The sequence below is a fragment of the Tetrahymena thermophila genome (assembly GCF_000189635.1).
Source record: "Tetrahymena thermophila SB210 genomic scaffold scf_8254563, whole genome shotgun sequence".
NCBI classification, from domain to species: Eukaryota; Ciliophora; class Oligohymenophorea; order Hymenostomatida; family Tetrahymenidae; genus Tetrahymena; species Tetrahymena thermophila.
In genome coordinates this window covers 59,891-78,262 of record NW_002476334.1, presented here as the reverse complement: position 1 = coordinate 78,262, position 18,372 = coordinate 59,891, and the positions used below count along the sequence as shown (strand labels likewise).

The 18,372-nt window shown below is 25.6% G+C and overlaps 4 protein-coding genes across 4 annotated transcripts; 3 read left to right on the top strand and 1 right to left on the bottom strand. All coding sequences in view use genetic code 6, as the record gives it.

Moving 5' to 3' along the window:
- Positions 1-225: 225 nt before the first annotated feature.
- On the bottom strand, positions 226-8,852 carry TTHERM_00599900 (transmembrane protein, putative; the record flags this gene model as incomplete). Its single annotated transcript, XM_001032464.2, has 11 exons — positions 226-2,849; positions 2,911-4,099; positions 4,154-4,960; positions 5,017-5,153; positions 5,203-5,346; positions 5,425-5,658; positions 5,717-5,947; positions 6,004-7,350; positions 7,410-7,668; positions 7,728-7,918; positions 7,988-8,852. 11 exons carry the CDS (start codon positions 8,850-8,852, stop codon positions 226-228), a joined length of 8,028 nt encoding a protein of 2,675 aa, XP_001032464.2.
- Positions 8,853-9,725: 873 nt separating this feature from the next.
- Positions 9,726-14,046, top strand: TTHERM_00599890 (EF hand protein; the record flags this gene model as incomplete). The annotated part of the gene is made up of 6 exons (XM_001032463.2): positions 9,726-10,277; positions 10,394-10,968; positions 11,033-11,453; positions 11,505-12,767; positions 12,833-13,055; positions 13,112-14,046. 6 exons carry the CDS (start codon positions 9,726-9,728, stop codon positions 14,044-14,046), a joined length of 3,969 nt encoding a protein of 1,322 aa, XP_001032463.2.
- A 499-nt stretch (positions 14,047-14,545) lies between these two features.
- Positions 14,546-16,534, top strand: TTHERM_00599880 (hypothetical protein; the record flags this gene model as incomplete). Its single annotated transcript, XM_001032462.1, has 1 exon — positions 14,546-16,534. The coding sequence occupies one exon, from the start codon at positions 14,546-14,548 to the stop codon at positions 16,532-16,534; it is 1,989 nt and encodes a 662-aa protein (XP_001032462.1).
- Positions 16,535-17,571: 1,037 nt separating this feature from the next.
- TTHERM_00599870 (hypothetical protein) lies at positions 17,572-18,319 on the top strand (the record flags this gene model as incomplete). Its single annotated transcript, XM_001032461.2, has 2 exons — positions 17,572-17,599; positions 17,658-18,319. The coding sequence occupies 2 exons, from the start codon at positions 17,572-17,574 to the stop codon at positions 18,317-18,319; spliced, it is 690 nt and encodes a 229-aa protein (XP_001032461.2).
- Between the last annotated feature and the right edge of the window lie 53 nt (positions 18,320-18,372).

The window sequence follows — 18,372 nt, the reverse complement described above, 5'->3', positions numbered from 1 at the left end:
ACATATTTCATAATTAAAAAATGTAAGTTAATTTTTTTTCATAAACCAAATTTATTTCCAAATAATTTCAAATATTAACTACAAAAACCACACATTTTTTTTATTGATTTGCTTATTTATTTATAAATTAATTTATTAATGCAATAAAATATTAATTTATAGTTTTAAAAAAATAAAACAAAATATGAATTTTAAAATAAATACAAAAGATATTTTTTATTTATTTCAATGATTTTTTAATAAAAAATTGGTTAAGTCATTTGTAGATACGAGTAACCACATATGAATGTCAAAGTTATTATGGAACTATTTTTTACGATAAAGACTTGTGAATATGCTTACTTTTAGGAGAATGATAGCATATTCAACTAAGATAAAATCTATTCCTAATGAATAGAGATAAGCATACCACCATTTATTTGCAGGTGACTTTACATTTAAGAATTGTAAAACAAGAAGCGATACTACAACAATCAAAGAAAGAGAGAGTAAAATTAAGCCAACACATTTCTTGAAACCTTAAGATCTAATTAATACTTTGAAAAAGAATATCCCAATATTAGAAATAATTGATACAACAAATACCAAAGGAATGCTGAATATAAGATCTAAACTATATTAACTGCTATTTTGAACTAAGCCTAATAATTCTGCCATTAAAATGTATTTCAAAAATATCAAACTGAATCGGATAGGTCTTGATATTTGATTTTCAAAAGTGATTAAGGCAGAGAAGAATTCATGTATATATACGAATGCTTTCAAAATCACTTTAAGTGTGATAACAATATTGTAATTTAAGCTTAAGGGAATAGCATCTTATTTATTTTCTTGATTTAAGTCTTTCTATATCTAACTTAGTACAATATTTTACTATGGAATTTTAATTTAATTTGATTGAATTGGTACAGGAGGTTACTGTTCTTTTTATTCAAATAGATTTCTTTACTCTATATCTTCTATCTGTATTAAAGATATAATATCCTTGTTTGAATATTTTCTTTCTTCAGGTTTATTTTCTATCAATTTCATTTTTTCAACTTCAAAGATAGAAATAGCTGGTTTTTCATTTCCGTTTTTATTGGCTTAAACGTTAAGAGGGGATATGTCTTCTATAAAATTATCATTAGTGATTTAAGGTGTAGTTTATTTTTCACTTTTCGGATTATCAATTACTACATCTTACTTCGATTTTTGTTTTTACATTAGCCAAACTACTCTTTAAATAGGATTTTTTGGTATATTTTTCTCCTCTTCTGGGTTAAGTTACGCAATGATGGCTTACATTTCCTTTTCTTATTTTTCTATTTTGAGTTTTAAATCTTTTTCTTCTTCTTCGATCTATTTAATTTCCTCTTTTTATTTACTAATTAATTACTGCTTCTACTAACTGAATTGTTCATGTTGTTCTTTAAGTTATTTTTAGAAGCTCTTCTGCAATTAATCAATATTTTCCTAATTTCCACTTTTATCTAAACTGTAATTGTTTTAGTAATTTTGTTGAAGCTCTTTTATCCTTGCTTCATAAGCACGTTATTAGTTTTCTAGTTTTAAATTCTATTCTTATTGAAGAGCAATAATTTATTATTACTATTCTTAAACTTTCTTGTCATGCACTTGCTTCATATAATCAATATTTTATTTAAGCTAGTTTAAATCCTTAGCTATCTATTCCTTTTGAGCAGCAATATCTTTTTCCTTTTCTTAAAGCTCTTTTTCATATTTTTACATTTATTCAAGTTTTTTTTGGTTTGCTCCATTTGGAACAACTAATGAATAAGGGACGACAGTTTAATTAACTTTTACAAGATCTACTTCATCATTCATTACACCATAAATAGATAGAATAATGAAAACTATAAGCTATGAAATTAAAAGTATTAGAATAGGATAGCTAAATATATCTCTGAATGAATGCAAATCAGTATTAGAAGGGTTTATAAAAATATTGTGAGTATCTTCTAGCAGAACTACGGGATCCAAAGTCTTGCAATAACAAATAACATCAATTGTATTAGGTTGCATAACAGTTGTGCAGTCTTAGGAAGTCCATTAACCTTATTGAGGATAAGCCATATTATTATTTTAGCTACCTGTCCTGTAACTAATGCAAACGAATAAATCTGAGTTGAAATATTTACCAAGAGATGCTTTTAAATAGACAGGATAAACACCATTCAAAATTATATTACTATTAGATTGTCTAATAAAATTGGTTATAATAGGCGATCTTTATATTCCTTCAGGGAAACTATTTAAGTTTGTAAACATGGTTGATGAATATTATGATATTTAAATAACTTTGTAAGGCTAAGCTATACTCTAAGATGGATTATAAGGTATTATTTAAAGTTAAGTAGTTAGCTTTTAACTAGTATACTGTGCTAAATTTATAGCTAAGGTAGTTCCCTAATAAACCAAAGGCTGATTATTTATTTAAGTTAGAACTAAAGCTTATTGACATAAAGAAATTAAGGTATTATATAACATTTAAGTAACATCTCCTTAGCTTGATGTAAGTATCAGCGATTCTATTAATCTGAAAGTTGAAAAAAGCAGTCTTTCTTGGGTGTGATAGATCCTAAACTTCTTATAACTCGACCAAATTACTTCATATTTGAAAATTTAAGGAATTGTATATGTGGTAATATTACCAATTATATTTTGGATAATTTATTAATCAATAGTTGATTAAACTAAAAACCTTTCTTTCTCAGATAATAATACCCTTCTTGAGCTTTACTGCTTATATTAATATTCTAAATTTTTGGATTAGTACAAATTGAAGTGAATCATAGCTTCATCATTGAACAGCCTTAATTATGACATCAAGTATTTTTAATTAGTTGCTATTTTTAGAAAAATAAATAGTTTAATAAATAATTCAGAAGTTAAATAAGTTTAAATTACTAAGTTGTTAAATATAAAGATATGATTAAATTGTGGCAATTGAAATTTATGCTTCAACTGGAATCTATTGATTCTATGATACATTATCATTATACTGGAAGACTAAATTACTAATCTTATACACCTAACTCGAAACCGACCCATTGCTATCTTAGACCATGACTTGAATAACATAACCAAGCTATGTACTTCCGCTTGGTAATATGTTGAAAGATATACTAAGTTAAGGAAATGAGAAAGTATTAGAAATAGAGAATGGAACACCATGTAGAGTAATATACTCATGATTTTAAATTTATTCCATATCAGTAATGGTTTAAACCATCTAAGCTAAATATAAAGATATTCTATATTGCAAAGGCTAATATTATGAAATACAATTTTAAACAGATATAGCATTAGTTGCAATATTTAGCACACAGCTTTTAGGTGAATCAACAACAAAAACTTCATAACTTGTTTAGAATTATGTTTAAGCCTGTGGAGAATCTATTTCAAATAAGACATTTACCGTATCTTTTTGATCTAACTAAATCAATTAAAATAGATTTTTTAAACTAATGTATTAATAGAAACTAGAAAGCAGTGCCTAAGTGAAATAAAAATTATTCTAATATTAAATAGAAGTTTTAAATGCTAGTGAATCTATTTAATTTTAAAATTAAGATATTAAATTTGTGTCTGTAACTTAAAATAAAATCTTATCTGTAAAACTGATATAACCTTAGCTCAATTAAGGCGGGACTGATAACTAAAATGATTAAAGTTAATAATCTAAAAATACTATTTAAGATTTGCAAGATCCCTACTAAATTGTTCCATCCAAATTTGCCTTTCTAACTACTACATTTAAATAGATTCTCTAGAAATATTAGAAAGTTCTCTCTGGTACTTAAACTGTTAATTAATTATTAGCCTAGTCTTTAAATAATGTACCATCTTACCATAAGCAATTAGCTCCTGTTTATTAATCTGTACAGGTCCAAGATATACTTACTTAATTATTATTACTAAATGCTTGGTTCGAATCAGGATCGAAGACATAAGCAGCTAAAGTAAATTACTAATTCCACTACTTGACTGTATCTCCTCCTATAATTTAGACTATAAATGGACTTTGATTAATTTAAATGTACACTGTTTATTATATGAGATAGTTTTTTCCATTGTATATGACATTTGCCTCAACCTTTTTTTTTAAGAAAAGTTTTTAATTAAAAAATAATATTACAAATGAAATTACATTAAATTGGTATTTATCTTTAGGGACAGGTATATAGGGATTAACAACAAAATTGAAAGTAGCTTAATTAAAAAATAAGCTGGAGTTTTCTATCTTGTTAGATTTCAAATCAATTCCATTGAAGCTACCAAATTATTGTTACCATTAAATATACTGTACTGTAAACGTATCAAATGAAGAAACACAAGAATTGAACTAAATAGTTGCCTTCAAGTAAATACCTTGATATGTGTAGAATTAATAAGTGCTTGATCCATCTATTCCATTCAATATTTGAAGATAGAACATATCAGAATTATCCTAAGTACTGATTTGTATAGTTGATTAGCCAGCTACTCCATAACTAGATGTGTACGTTAGGATGAATTAATAATTGGTATTTGCAGTTAAAGTATTTGGTTAAAATACTAATATAGGCTAATTAGCGTAAGCACTTGGAATTTAAACCTTATTAGACACCTCGTTCCATACAAAATTTTAGAGTGATCTTCCTCCTGAATTTTGAACTGATGAAACATAAATTTAAATTTATTGACAAACATTATAGTTCTAAGTATTTGTTGATAATAATGCTATAGGTATTTAGGAAGTATTTGGTTTTATTACTTAATTATTTGCAAATGAAGTAATGTAAGTACTTGTGCAACTAGGCTGATTTGATTTAAGCTAGAAGTTGTTGAAAGAAATAATTACATTATTAGAAACTGTAGAGGCATATCCCAATTTTATAACAAACGTTTTACTATCTGCAGACAAAGCACAAGTGTAACCCTAGCCTAGATTATTTACAACAGATTAACCTAACACCTAGTTTTATTTAATATTATCTTTTAGATTAATTTTTTAATATTTAATTAGTTTACACTTTGGCAATTTTGAGCAGAAAAAGTAGTAATAGTAGAAGCTATTGTGTTACTTGGTAATACAGAGTAAGTAAATGTAATATAAATTTATGAGTAATCCTATGAATACTATATTGTTGCTCCACTTATGCTACATGCTATTTATAAAAAGATATTTAATTTTAATTTTTTTAAAAAAATTATTACTTTCACAGAATGCAGAACCATTAATAGGGTTAAGAGAGTTAGGAGGACAGTTGCACTAGCTTACACCATCAAATATTCTATTCCCGTTGCAAGATTAGCAGTTGGTTGCCGAATTTACACAAGTTGAGCAATATATGTTACACTCTATTATAAAAAATTATAAATAATATATTAAAGGTTTTATTCAAAAATTTTTAAAATTAAAAAATAAAAAATGCTCACATTAACACACAGGATTGCTTGTGTTTGTATCAAAGTATCCACTTTAGCAATTGCATCCTGGTGCATTGATACGTAAGCTATTAGAACAAGCTGAACAATTATTAACATCAGCATTTTAGCAAGTACTGCATTTATAACTGCATTATTAGCATTGGTTTCCTATCAACACATAACCACTTTTACACTCTGAGCAGCTACTATTACTAGTGCATTTAGTACATTAAGGAGGACAATCTATATATTTATTTATACCAATTATTTAATTATTGTTCAAATTTAAATAAATTATTACTTTAGCAGGCTTTACTTACACCATCATCATATTAGCTGTCTGGACAAGTGCATGAAGGGAAGTTTATTCTTCCTGGATTACATTTTGTACAAGTGGATTATGTTCCTGAACATGTTTAACACATATTTGAGCAGGGGAGGCATTAAGTATAGTCTGTCCCAACATATGTAAATCCGTCCATGCAAGCACAATTTGGGGGAGATAATGTATTACTTGCAAAGCATTAAGTACCTTGATTTAATAAATAAATAAAATCCTAATTAGATCTTTAAAAAAATATAAATTACAATTTGTTGCAGATAAAGTACAAGTTTTGCATATTTATGAACATTGAGAACATGTTCCATCAATTTTTGTAAAATAAGATTAAGCACAACTACATAAAGGTGGTACTCGGTTAGCATCTGAGCATGTTGTACAAGTATTTGAAGATACAGAACATTCTGTACAAGATGTAAAACACTCTGTGGTTGTATTATCTACAGTAGCTATTGGCTAAAAACGAAGCAAAGTAAATTTAAGACTTTTAATTTATGTGTTAGATGAAACCTCTAAATAGTAATTATATGTTGTTTATGTACTTTTAGAAATTGTCAGCGCAAAATTCATATCTTAAGTAGCAGTGTAAGAAATAGAATTCAGTCCATATATAAAAGGTACATAATATTGCTGCTATTATGAAACAGTAAAATCTGATTGCACTGATCTTGCTCCTTAAAAATCAGTTGGATAAGTTGAAATATAACTAGGAATTTAGACTTATTACTCAGTTGTCATAAATCTCGAGAAAACAATACAAAGATTAACTTAATAGATAGGAGAGTCTCCTTATGATTAAATAGTAATAATCATATCTTCTCTTGTAACAGTCGAGTACTAAATTTGAATATCCACTAAATTCCCTTTCACTAAACCGTATCCTGTTAAGAATATTGAAACATAAGGAGTATAATCTCTTATTTAATGCGCATAAGATTATACATAGGAACCACTGCCACTTATCCTTAAAGAATTAGTTTATGGAATGCTGATTACTATGTTTTTTACTGTTATTCCTTACTGTCCTACTTAGTTAATGATGTAAGAATATACTAAGTTATTTATCATAATATTAGCATTTTTAAAATGTATGAAGGGTGAAGAACTTACAGATGAACTATCACTTTAAGGTGAGACATAGAATTAGATATCGTTTTATGAGTTAGAATTTTTGTTAATACTTAACTAGGTTAGTGCTATGATATTCAAAATATTATACTAATTTTTTAAAAGAGTAACTATCTTTGTAACTTATCCTGCATTAGCAAAAGTTGTTTCAGAATTCACTCTTATTTGCGAGTGTTCATCAGCACGAGTGGTAGAACAAAATCCTCTTACATCATCTTTATAAATATTATTTGCAGGGCACGAGCAGGTAGGAGGATTAATATTAGTATTAAAGCATGTAGAACATACTCTTGTAGATTAATCACAATCTTTGCATGTTTTATCACATTTTTCTTAGCAGATATTAAGAACCGGATCCTTAATATAAATTTTATTTAATTAAGAAGATTTACAGTTTGTTGGAGGAGAGCAATCAGAATCAGAAGTTAAACTATATCCTGCTGCACAAAGAACGCACCTATAACCCACTATTTTAAAAAAGTAATTTAATTTCAAGTCAATTTTTTTTCAATTTAAATATACTTACTCAAAGAAAATAAACATTATGTAGAAGCTATGCAGGATGAACCTGTAAGTTCTACCATTACTCCTCTCTAAATGATGAAGTACTTTAAATAAACAGAATTCTATGTTGAACTAGAGAAATTTATTACATTTGTTTAATAAGGATTCTCAGTATATTTTGTATTAAATTGAATTTTTTTCTGGAATAATCCATTAGTATAATATTCAATAATTGCACCATCACTTAAACTATTTATTTACTGATTTCTTAAGCTAAAGGTCTAATTAAATATTTAATAAAATTTTTTTAGTTATCAAATAATATTTATAACCAAATTACAAATTGAATCCAAGTGTTAGCAGGGTTAGTAGAACCTGATTAATAGCATTCGTTATAAACACAAAATTTAAAGTATCCATTAGCAGCATCATTCAATGAGCTTACAGATAATAAATTATTAGAAGCATTTTCATTTTAAAACACAAAAATATTTGACTAACTAGCAATAGAAGTGACGTAACACCAAAAGCCTAATATTTTATTAATAAACATTAAGATTAATTAATTAATAAATTAAATTCATATAAGTTCATTTTTACTAACAGTAAATCCAGGATAGGGAAAATTATCTCCATCTTAAGGATATATAGGATTTAGCATTAGAGGAACTGTAGGGCGATTAACCTTCAAGTCAAACATATTTTAATTATTAGTTTATAGCTAATACTAACTTTAGTAAATATTATGTCCTGTTGAAGTACCATCTATCTCATAATTTGTGGTCTTAAAACTAGTTAAATCATATTTAACAACTACTAAAGGTAATCCTCCCGAATACATTAACCTCAATTTATCATCACTGCTCAAATTTTTAAAATTAAAAGTAAGTAAACTAAAATATGCCATGTAACCACAAAAAGAGTAATATGTCTGATATTAATGAGTACAAGCCTTGAGAGTAAATCCAGCAGTCACCTGCTAAAAATCAGGATTACTTACTGGGTTAGCTAGAGATACTAAATCAGTTGGATTATAAGGACGCATTATGAATAGGTCGAAACTGTTTTAGTAGATAGTTACTGCTGTGTAAACCCATTAAGAAGCAGCGTAAGGAAATGTATTTTAATAAATTGAATTTGTGGACTATCCAAATAATAGAACTTGAATATTTGATAATTAATTTTACAAATGTAAGGCATATATTCTCTATCCACTAGTTGTATATACAGCATAAACTATATTTCCATTCACTGAAGGAGTGTTAGTTTTTATCCACCCTGCAATGCTGTATCCATATGTCAAAGCACTAGAATATGAATAGTTGTTTATAGAATAATTTGACTAAGAACAAGCGCATGAAATTTTATTACTAATTAATGAATTAATATTGCAAGACTATGCAAAAATTTAGGTAAATAATAGTGATGCTAAAAATGCAAAGCACTTTAAATTGCCTAAAAACATATTCTTAATAGAGCTACCAATTGACTCTTTTATTCAAGTTTTTATCTTAATAAGTCTCTTTTTTTGATTTTATGTGTTAATTAAATTTTTTTAATACTTATTTTTAACTATGAGCTGCAATTAGAATTTGACTGTATTTTTATAATTTTAGAAATTAATTCCCATAAATGATTTTGTTTAAATATTTGTAAACTAAATGATTCAATCTATTAAAAAATTGCATCAAAATTAGATCTTTATTTTAGAGAAATTGTAAATAGTTGGATGTGTTTTTTACAGATGAGATAAATTCATTTCAAAATTTCACTAACACATTTTTGTTTCCTTTATATTTAATAAATACTCTTATTTAATGTGATTGAGTATTTTACATAAATTTAAATTTATGGATATGAAAGATAATTTTTTAAATGACTTATATTGCTAATAAATATTAAATAAATTATATAAATTGCTCCTTAATTAGTAAAATGACAAAAAGAATTTATATTAACTCAACCTAAATAAGTTTCACTGAAGGATATGTTAATAACAAAGTCAACAAACAATAATATTCAAAATTATTTAATCAATCATTATTTTTAATAAAAAAATAATTTAAATAAATTTCAATAAAAGTTTATAATAGTTTATTTTTATAATTATGAGTTGAGTGGAAATTACTGAATTACAAACATTTTCAATACTTAATTATTTATTCACAAACAAATTTGATTTGAAAATTAATTGAATAATTGTATTTGCAACGATTCTTAATTTTTTTAAAATTTTACAAGATTTTGAGGATTAATAAATTATATTAAAGATTATAAAATAGGGTTATTATAAAAGGTTTTTAAAATTTAATAAAATATTAATAATCTCTTCTATAAAATGAATACTGATGAAAAAATTACTATTGAAAGCATATAATTCGTAGTTAAAAAGTTTTAAAAAGTTGGGTTTGAAGGTTTGAAGCTCGAAGATTTGGCTATTGCAGTAGCAGTACCAGAATTCAAAGATTAATTTTTAAAATAAACTGGTTTAGATTGGATGCATAAATATGAATAAAAAGCACTTGAAAGGCTCCGTAAAGCTCACTTTGATATGTAATGGATGAGCAATTAAATTAGGGAAGAATTTAACCAGTTATTTGTCTTTGTATAAAAGGGTGATTTAGAAAAAACTAAATAATTTCTTAAAAATTATAATGATATGGAATTAGCAAAATAAGCTGTTGATTAATTCAATAGATCTCCTCTTCATGTAGCATGCAAAGAAGGTCATACATCAATAGTAGAGTACTTGCTTCTTTAAGGATTTAGCGTATTTGCAAGAGATAAATCCCTTAAAACGCCTCTCCATTATGCAGCTTATCATGGATAAGAATATATTTGTGAGTAGCTGGTCAAAAAAGGTGCCTTTATAGATTCAACAGACACTAAAGTATATTTTTTGATTATAATTCCAATTATTGTTTACAAAGCTTCATGCAAAATTATTTGCTTTGTTTTTAATTGGCTAAAAATAATATTATATTAATATAAAATTTTGTATATAAGGGAAGAACTGCTTTTCACTATGCTTGTTGTGGTAACAGTGCAAAAATAATTGTTTTGTTTATAGGTATTTGTCCTGAAATTATAGAATCATAGGATATAAATCAGTTAACTGGGCTTCACTATTCAATTTTGAATTCTTCCTTGAAGTAAATTGATATAGTAAGAACTTTGATAGAATTTGGTGCAAAGGTCAATTCAAGAGATAAAGAAGGAAAGACTCCTCTTTATTATGCAGCTGAACAAGGAAGGACCAGAGTAATTCCTATATTAATGTAAAAAGGAGCTGATATTACTTTAGCAAACTATGAAAATCATAAAACGCCTTTGGATGTTGCAGTTAATGAACATACAAGAGAACTTTTAATAGTTTATAGTTCAGCTGCTTCAGGAGTAGGAACAAAAAAAGAAGATATCTAATGGATGAATGAAGCTATTAAGGGACAAGGTCTTGGAGTTGTAGAAGTTCCATTTAGAGAAAAAGGTGATACTAATGCATCTTCATAAGCTAAAAAATCAAGGAAAGGCTAAAAGCTTAATGAAGAAAAAGGTACGATATAAGGATGGGCAAGAGAGAGGTATTCATTTATTTGTTTTGTTATATTTCTACGTTTGATAAATAAACTTTTGCAAAAATTCAAGATTTTTTGACATGATGAAAAAAGTTTAAGAGGAAGGAGTGAAAGTAAATTAGCACTTAAAAAAGCCCTTTATTTATACAGGAAGTTGGATGGAAAACATAACAAATGTAGAAGATTTATACAATCTGCTGTAAGGATTAACTTCTACTGAAGCCTGCTTATGTGTTTTTAATATATTATGTCCCTATGATAAGCCACTTCCACAAGAAGAAGAAAAAGAAGTAATTGATAATTTTTATGGTGATGCATGGCAAATTTCAATAAAAAAGCCTATGGAAGATAGACTAAGAAAAGAATTAGAGATCTAAGAGAAACTGTAAAAGTTTGAAGATTTTGAAATGAAATTAGATTACAAAGACAAACTTTTAAAAGATAAAATTGAAGAGCTAAAAAAGCTAAGAGAGGAAAACATGGACTTAAAAGTAGTTTAGTTTGTTTATCATTTAATAGTAGATTAATTTTAAAATTAATAGGTTAAAGTTTAAGAATTAGATGGTGTTTCTAATAAAGATGGTATGAATTCAGAGTAGGTTGAAGAACTCCAACAAGAGGTAAATAGATTGAAGTAGGAATTAAAGGAGAAATCTCGTCTATTAGTTGAAAAAGATATGGAATTAGAGTTAATTAAAATGGAAGGAGGTGGAGGAGGAGCCTCTGGAGGAATTGGAAAATCTACCTTAGATTAAGAAGGATAAGAAGCCATGAAAGAATTGATTAAGTTAAAGGAGGAATTGAGATTGATTAAGATAGAGCAAAAGATGCAAAGGTTCAAAACAGGTTAAATATTTGTCAAGGCTTTAAGCGAAGCTAAGAGAGCTAAAGGAAAGAAAGAAGTTGATAATATGAATGTAGAAATTCTGTAGGATGATGAAGCCATCATAAGAATGTACATGTCTTTAAAAAATAATCCTCCTAATTTCATTTAAAGATTGAAAGAGGTTGATAAAGATGGTGACAATAAAATCACTTAATCTGAATTCGTTAAATATTGCTCTAACTTGTCCCTTTCTAGCTCTGATATTGGTTGCCTTTAAAGAGTAGCTGGTTTCTATCAAGGAAAAAAACTGTTAGGTATTGCTGAATTTAAGACAATTTTAGAAAATAGACCAAAGTAAAGACAGATTTGGGAAGAATAGCTATTCAAAAAAGTGATTGATTCTATTAATAGCAAAAAAATTCCATTAGAAAAATTCTTCGAGTTTTTAGATACAGATGGTAGTGGTGAAATTTCACCTTCAGAAATGAGAGAAAGGTTTGAAGCTCTAAAAATAACTTTAAATTAGAAAGATTTCAACAGTTTTTATTGTATTTTTGATAAAGAAAAAGTGGGATCTATTTCTATTTAAGAATTGAAATCTACTTTAGAAAATTATTTAGACAAATCTTAGATTCATGAAGAAGATGAAGAAGAAGAACATTAATAAGAAGAAGAAGAGGAATAATAAGATGGCAGCTAAAAAAGATAACCTAATGGACCTGATAATAATCCTCTTTGCAAAGTAGAAAATAAATTATTCTTGTAAGAAGAAGTTGATATAAATGACGAATATGACTAAATAGATGGATCCCTAAAATTGTAGCTTCCTACTTTAAGAAATATAGACCCAAAATATAAAAATATCTTCCTTAAAATTTCCCTCTAAGGAAGCATAGAAAATTAGATAGTCCACCAAACATAAATTTATAGCTCTTTCATTAAAGTAGCTTAGAAATTCAGATTTAGATAAGCAAACACAGTAAATATCAATTTTTTAGATATAAAAATGAATATTTTAAAAAATGTTTCAAATAAAAAAAATAGTAACAACTTTCTAGATATATATCAATAAAGATTTTCTTTAGTTAGCAAATGGATGAGGAGAGTTATCTTGGTGAGGTGCATTTTGCATGGAAAGGTTGTTTAAGAGACCCTAACTAATGGCACTGCAACCAAGAATTTACTTTACTTAACTTAAGTTACCCTAAAAAAACTGTGTAAGGGTTTTTGGCTGTTTAAGCTAGATTTATTCCTTAAATGCTACAAGGTAAATTAAATATTATTTAAAAATTATTTAGAAATAGTTTTTTAAATGTTATAAAGATAATCAAAATGAAAGACCTGACACAGCAGTTTAAGAGATAGATGAAAATATAGGAAATAATAATAATGCAAATAAATAATCTTCAGATTTGTAGAAAGATTATATAGAATAGTAAAAGAAGTACATGGAACTACAAGAAAAGTTTATCAAATAGTAAGAAGAGATGCTAAAACTTTAAAAGTCATAGTAAAATTAAAAACCACCATTAATAAGCAAAAATTCTTAGAGTAAATCATAATCAGCTAACATATAGAATTCAAATAAGATTACAAGTAAACCATCTTCTAATAAGATAGATGCTGATATTGATTTGGATGGTATTTCATCAAATATCGATGATCTTTTAGGAGATTCATATTTGGATTAACTTGAAATCTAAAAAATAGACTCAAATATAGATAATATAATTAAAACAAAATAAAATAAAACATCAAATAAATCCTAAAATAAAATTGGGTAAACTCAAAATAAAAGCAATGCAACCAAGCAATCAATTAGCTCTTAAAAAAAGATTAAAACTTAAATAAATGATGTTTCATCTAATATAGATGATATTCTTGCTGATTCTGATTTAGCTAATCAATCTAATCTTCAAAAAATAGATTCCAACATTGATAATCTCATAAAGAGCAAACCCAAATTAAATACTAGTTAACAGAGTGGTATCATGGGCTAAGATGCTAGTATTCACAATATCAATAGATCAATTTTAAATTAAATAGATGATAATTATGATTAAGATCTCTCTCCAGTAAAATAAGTATCCAAGAGATAATACAGCAAAAACTTTAATAAAAACCTTGATTAATTAATACATTCAATGAATTCTGACATAGATCAGCTCATAAATAATTCTGAAATAGGATATAATCAGGATGATTTGGAATAAATTGATTCAAATGTTGATTTATCACAAATCGACGTGAAGAAATGAAAATTAAAATATTATTAAATTTTACTATTTTAACAAATAAAATATATCACCTAAGTTATTTGAGATGGAAGTAAATGAGTATTTAAGTTAATAAATTGATTAATTTATTGTTAATATATTGTATTTTTAAATAAATAGTCAAAACTAATTTTGCTTTATTTGTTATTATAAAAAAATTATATTTAACGATTTTTCATTCAAAAAACTATTCAATAAAAACTTGGATAATAAATAATAAAAAAAGGAGTGTTTCAACTATGAGTCTACTATTTTATAAGTCAGCAAAATTTTACATAGAACTAACTAACTTTCTTTATTTATGAGAAATTTTATTTTTGTTTTTAATTGAATTATGAAGAGTGTGTTTTTAATATATAATACTCTCTAATTAATTTTTACTATCAAAAATATTGATTAACTTTTGGCAACATTTATAATTATTCTATTTGTTTACAAACTCTTGACTATAATAAAATATATAGAAGTAAGTAAGTAAGAAATGATTGCAGCAGACTTTGAAAAGAAAAAATAATCTGATTTTGCTAATGATTTGTAGAATTTCTCTGATGTATTTTTCGATATAAACCCTTTTCAAAGGATATCATTGACTTCTCTTCTTCCAAACTCTGCAAAACCAGCTAAAAAGTAGCCATAAAAAGTGCCTAATTAAAGCTAACTATCTTTAAAGGCATTAAAAAATATTTGTTGGCAGAGCCAAAGTTCGAAAAATACTTAGCCATTAACGTCGCTTTTAAATATAAAAAAACAAACTAAATAAAATAAGAAAACCTCTGCTACCTCTTTTAATGCTAAAAACTAAAAAGGAAATTTTAAGATTCATGAAATGTTTAAGCTCGATGATTTTCTTAATAGTAAAAAATCTCATTAAATAACAAAATCAGATGTAAGTGGTTTACTAAATAACCACTTAATAGAAAATGAATACGAAACGCTAACTATCCCAAATACAGATTTTATAAAATATACGCTAACTGATAAATGTGGATCTCTTAGTTCCAGGACTCATGCAAGCTACAGCAATAAGGCTCATGCTTCTCCTAAATTGAATTTCACATCATGTTGCAATAATGATATTTTACATAATGTTTCACCAAAATCTACTTAAAATAAAGTAAACGAATAAAACAAATAAAATGCTACTGAATAATTTGTACAAACTCAAAGAAAGCTTACATCTAAGCACAAGCCTTAGGTATCATCAACAGTGAATCCAACCTAAAATCTTTTTGAATAAAGTGAGAATAACACTTTAAAGTAAAGTCAATTTAAAGCTAATCATAAAGGCAATATTACAAATAATGCTCAACAAAATAAAAATATTACAAAATTTTAAGACCATTTAAAGACCAAGTAAGGTTCTAATCCTTCATTATTAATAAAAGATTTGTTAGATTAAGAAAAAAATAAAGACTTTTAATTAACTAAAAACTATAACTAGTCTATCAAGGTTCAAAATGAGATTGAAAACAGAAAATAATCTACTCACAACATAGGAATAGAATTAGAAAAGAAAGAAGAAGAGCTAAAATAAAAATATATGAAAAAGATATTTGAACCAGATGGAGTTTTAAATGGTAGAAGACCAAGTAAAGAGAAACAGTAAAAACTCTCTATAACTAATCCTCTTTTTACCGAAGTAGATAAGTCTTCTCTTGTAGATAGATCTTAAGCTTTTATTTTAAATTAATTTTAAAAGAAATAACAATAAAATACTCTTAACAAAAAACCCAGAATATGGAGCGCTTAGCCTCAGTTAAATGATGGAAATAATAAGCAAGAGAGTAAAATAACGTCTGCTTCATTTTTTGGTAATGTTAAGAATTAATCATTAAATATAAATCAGAGTAAAACATAACTTAGAGAAGATGAAGACATCTAAGTCTAGCAGAATTAACACCTCACAGCCCAAAAAATTGAAGAAAGTAAGGAAGGAAAAGTAAAAAATATTTATAGCAACTCTAATCCTTATTATAATTAGACATATATTAAACAACACTTAAAATAATCATAATAAACATCTACAAGCTATTTTAAATAAATGATACATCCTGAATTATAATCATTTACTTCATTATAAAGAAAACCAACAAAGGAGGCTATTAACTAAATAATTAATACACCAAACAATTAAAGTAACACAAAAACCCCAAATAAAAAAGTATCCTTAAACTCAAATACCAAGATTCATCAATAAGTAAACAATAAAAAAGTTATATCTACTAATAAAAGCGAAGAAATATTACTTTAGAGATCTAGAACATTTGATGAAGAAAAATACTAAAAAGAGATTGAAAGTAATCTTACAATATATAAATATTCTAGCAACTATTATAGACCGCAAACAGCAAGATTGCAGTCATAAAATAAATCTTAAAGGAAGAAAGATGACAATTAATTAAGAAAAAGCTATGACTCACTCAAATCATGGGAAAACTTAGACATTGATGATAATTCAGGCATTTTATGATATTCTTAATTTAATAACCTTATTTACAAAAACAAAATTTAGAATAATGAAAGTTTATTGTATTAATTTAATATCTAAATATAATATTTTATTTGCTTTCTTTTAGAGTAAGATTTTAATCATAAAATATTTATTATTTATTTACTCCTCTTAATTTCATTATAAGTTAATCATTTTTATTTTATGAATATTTATATTTTACTTATAAGAAAAATTATTTTGAAGAGAAATTCAAATTTACTTTTATTTAAAGATCTATTAAATAAGATATTAAATCTAATTTTAATGACTAATTTTAATAAATCAATATATTTTTTTATTGATTCTAAGTGAAAAAAATATTCTTTCCCCACCTTTTAGAATTTGATGAAATTCTTTATCTAAAACGAGAGAATTATTATTCATATTTTCGTTTCATAATTATTAATTCTAAATTATCATTCAGAGGAACTATTAGAATTAAGAGTGCTTCTATAAAATTTATTTCTCTGATCTCTATTTATTTCTATCGTTAGAAGAATTAATCAAATAAAAACAATACAACTTTAATGTATTAATATAATAGGAGGTGGGGGAGATATTGGGTGAGAAGTCTTCACTTTTAAATGGAAATTGTTTTTTAATATTATGTATTTTCCACTTATTTTTGAATACCACACCAACTTTTCACTCCATCCTATTATATGGCTTTTATAGAATTGAAAAAAAAAAAAAAATGAGAAATTAGTTAAAAATCTATTTCATCAGAAATTATAATTACTGACAACATTACGTAATTTTCTAATTATGACGCATAAAATTTAATAAAATAAATACATAAGAAAAGGTTTCTTTCTCTTAATTTTATTATAATTAGATAATTAAACACAGTTCTTTCAAACATATTAACAAATATAATTTATTTCTCTAACTCTCTGTAATAAATTCTCTTTTTTAAAAATCGGAGGAAAATCAAATTTAAAATCATCTGGCTAGCTAAAAGAGTATTATAATCAATCATTAAGAAAAAAAAAGTATTTGAAAAGAAAATAACTCAGATGAAATATAAAAAAATAAAAGAGAAAGGTATTTTTTAAAATGTCTTAAACCAATTTTAAAATATATCAATGTTAAATTTATTAAGTTTAAAAGTCATCAGAATCTTCTCCAATAATTGACAAGAACATTGCTAAAAGAAAGGGTGACTAGGGAAGACCTAAAAAACCCAGCAAAGAATTAAGAGAAGAAGAGAATAAAATAAAATAAATCTCCATGAATTTGTCTTATTTAGAGGAAGCTTTAATTTAAAATTATGGAGGTTTTGAATTTTAAAATAAAATAGAAACTAAAAACAAGGCACTTAATTTAATCGAAAAACATTTCGGTTTATTTTATAAATAAAAGTTTGACGAAATGCTAACTGAAAGAGATTAATTACTAAAAATGCGTATAGATCCCATAGAATATAATGTGGTTCCTTTAAGTAGTGAATATTTTTTAATTAAGTATACAAATAACGCAAATAAAACAATAGACCTTAAGCTATTTCTGACCATTTTCCTTTTCTTTATATTTTTCAAAACAGATGATAATGGATATGAAGAAATATTCAGTTATTTAAAAGAGATATATAAATCAATTAATATCGACTGCAAACATATAATCGAAAATATGAATTCTAATTATATTTTTCAAGTAATTAAACCTCAATAAAGAATTGAAATCTTTAAAGACTTTTATAAATACATGTACTAAGAAATGGATAGATTATTGAGTTAATATCAAATTAAATTAGTGATCTAGTGAATCATATAACAATATATACTATATGTATTTTGTGTTTAATTTATTTCACAATA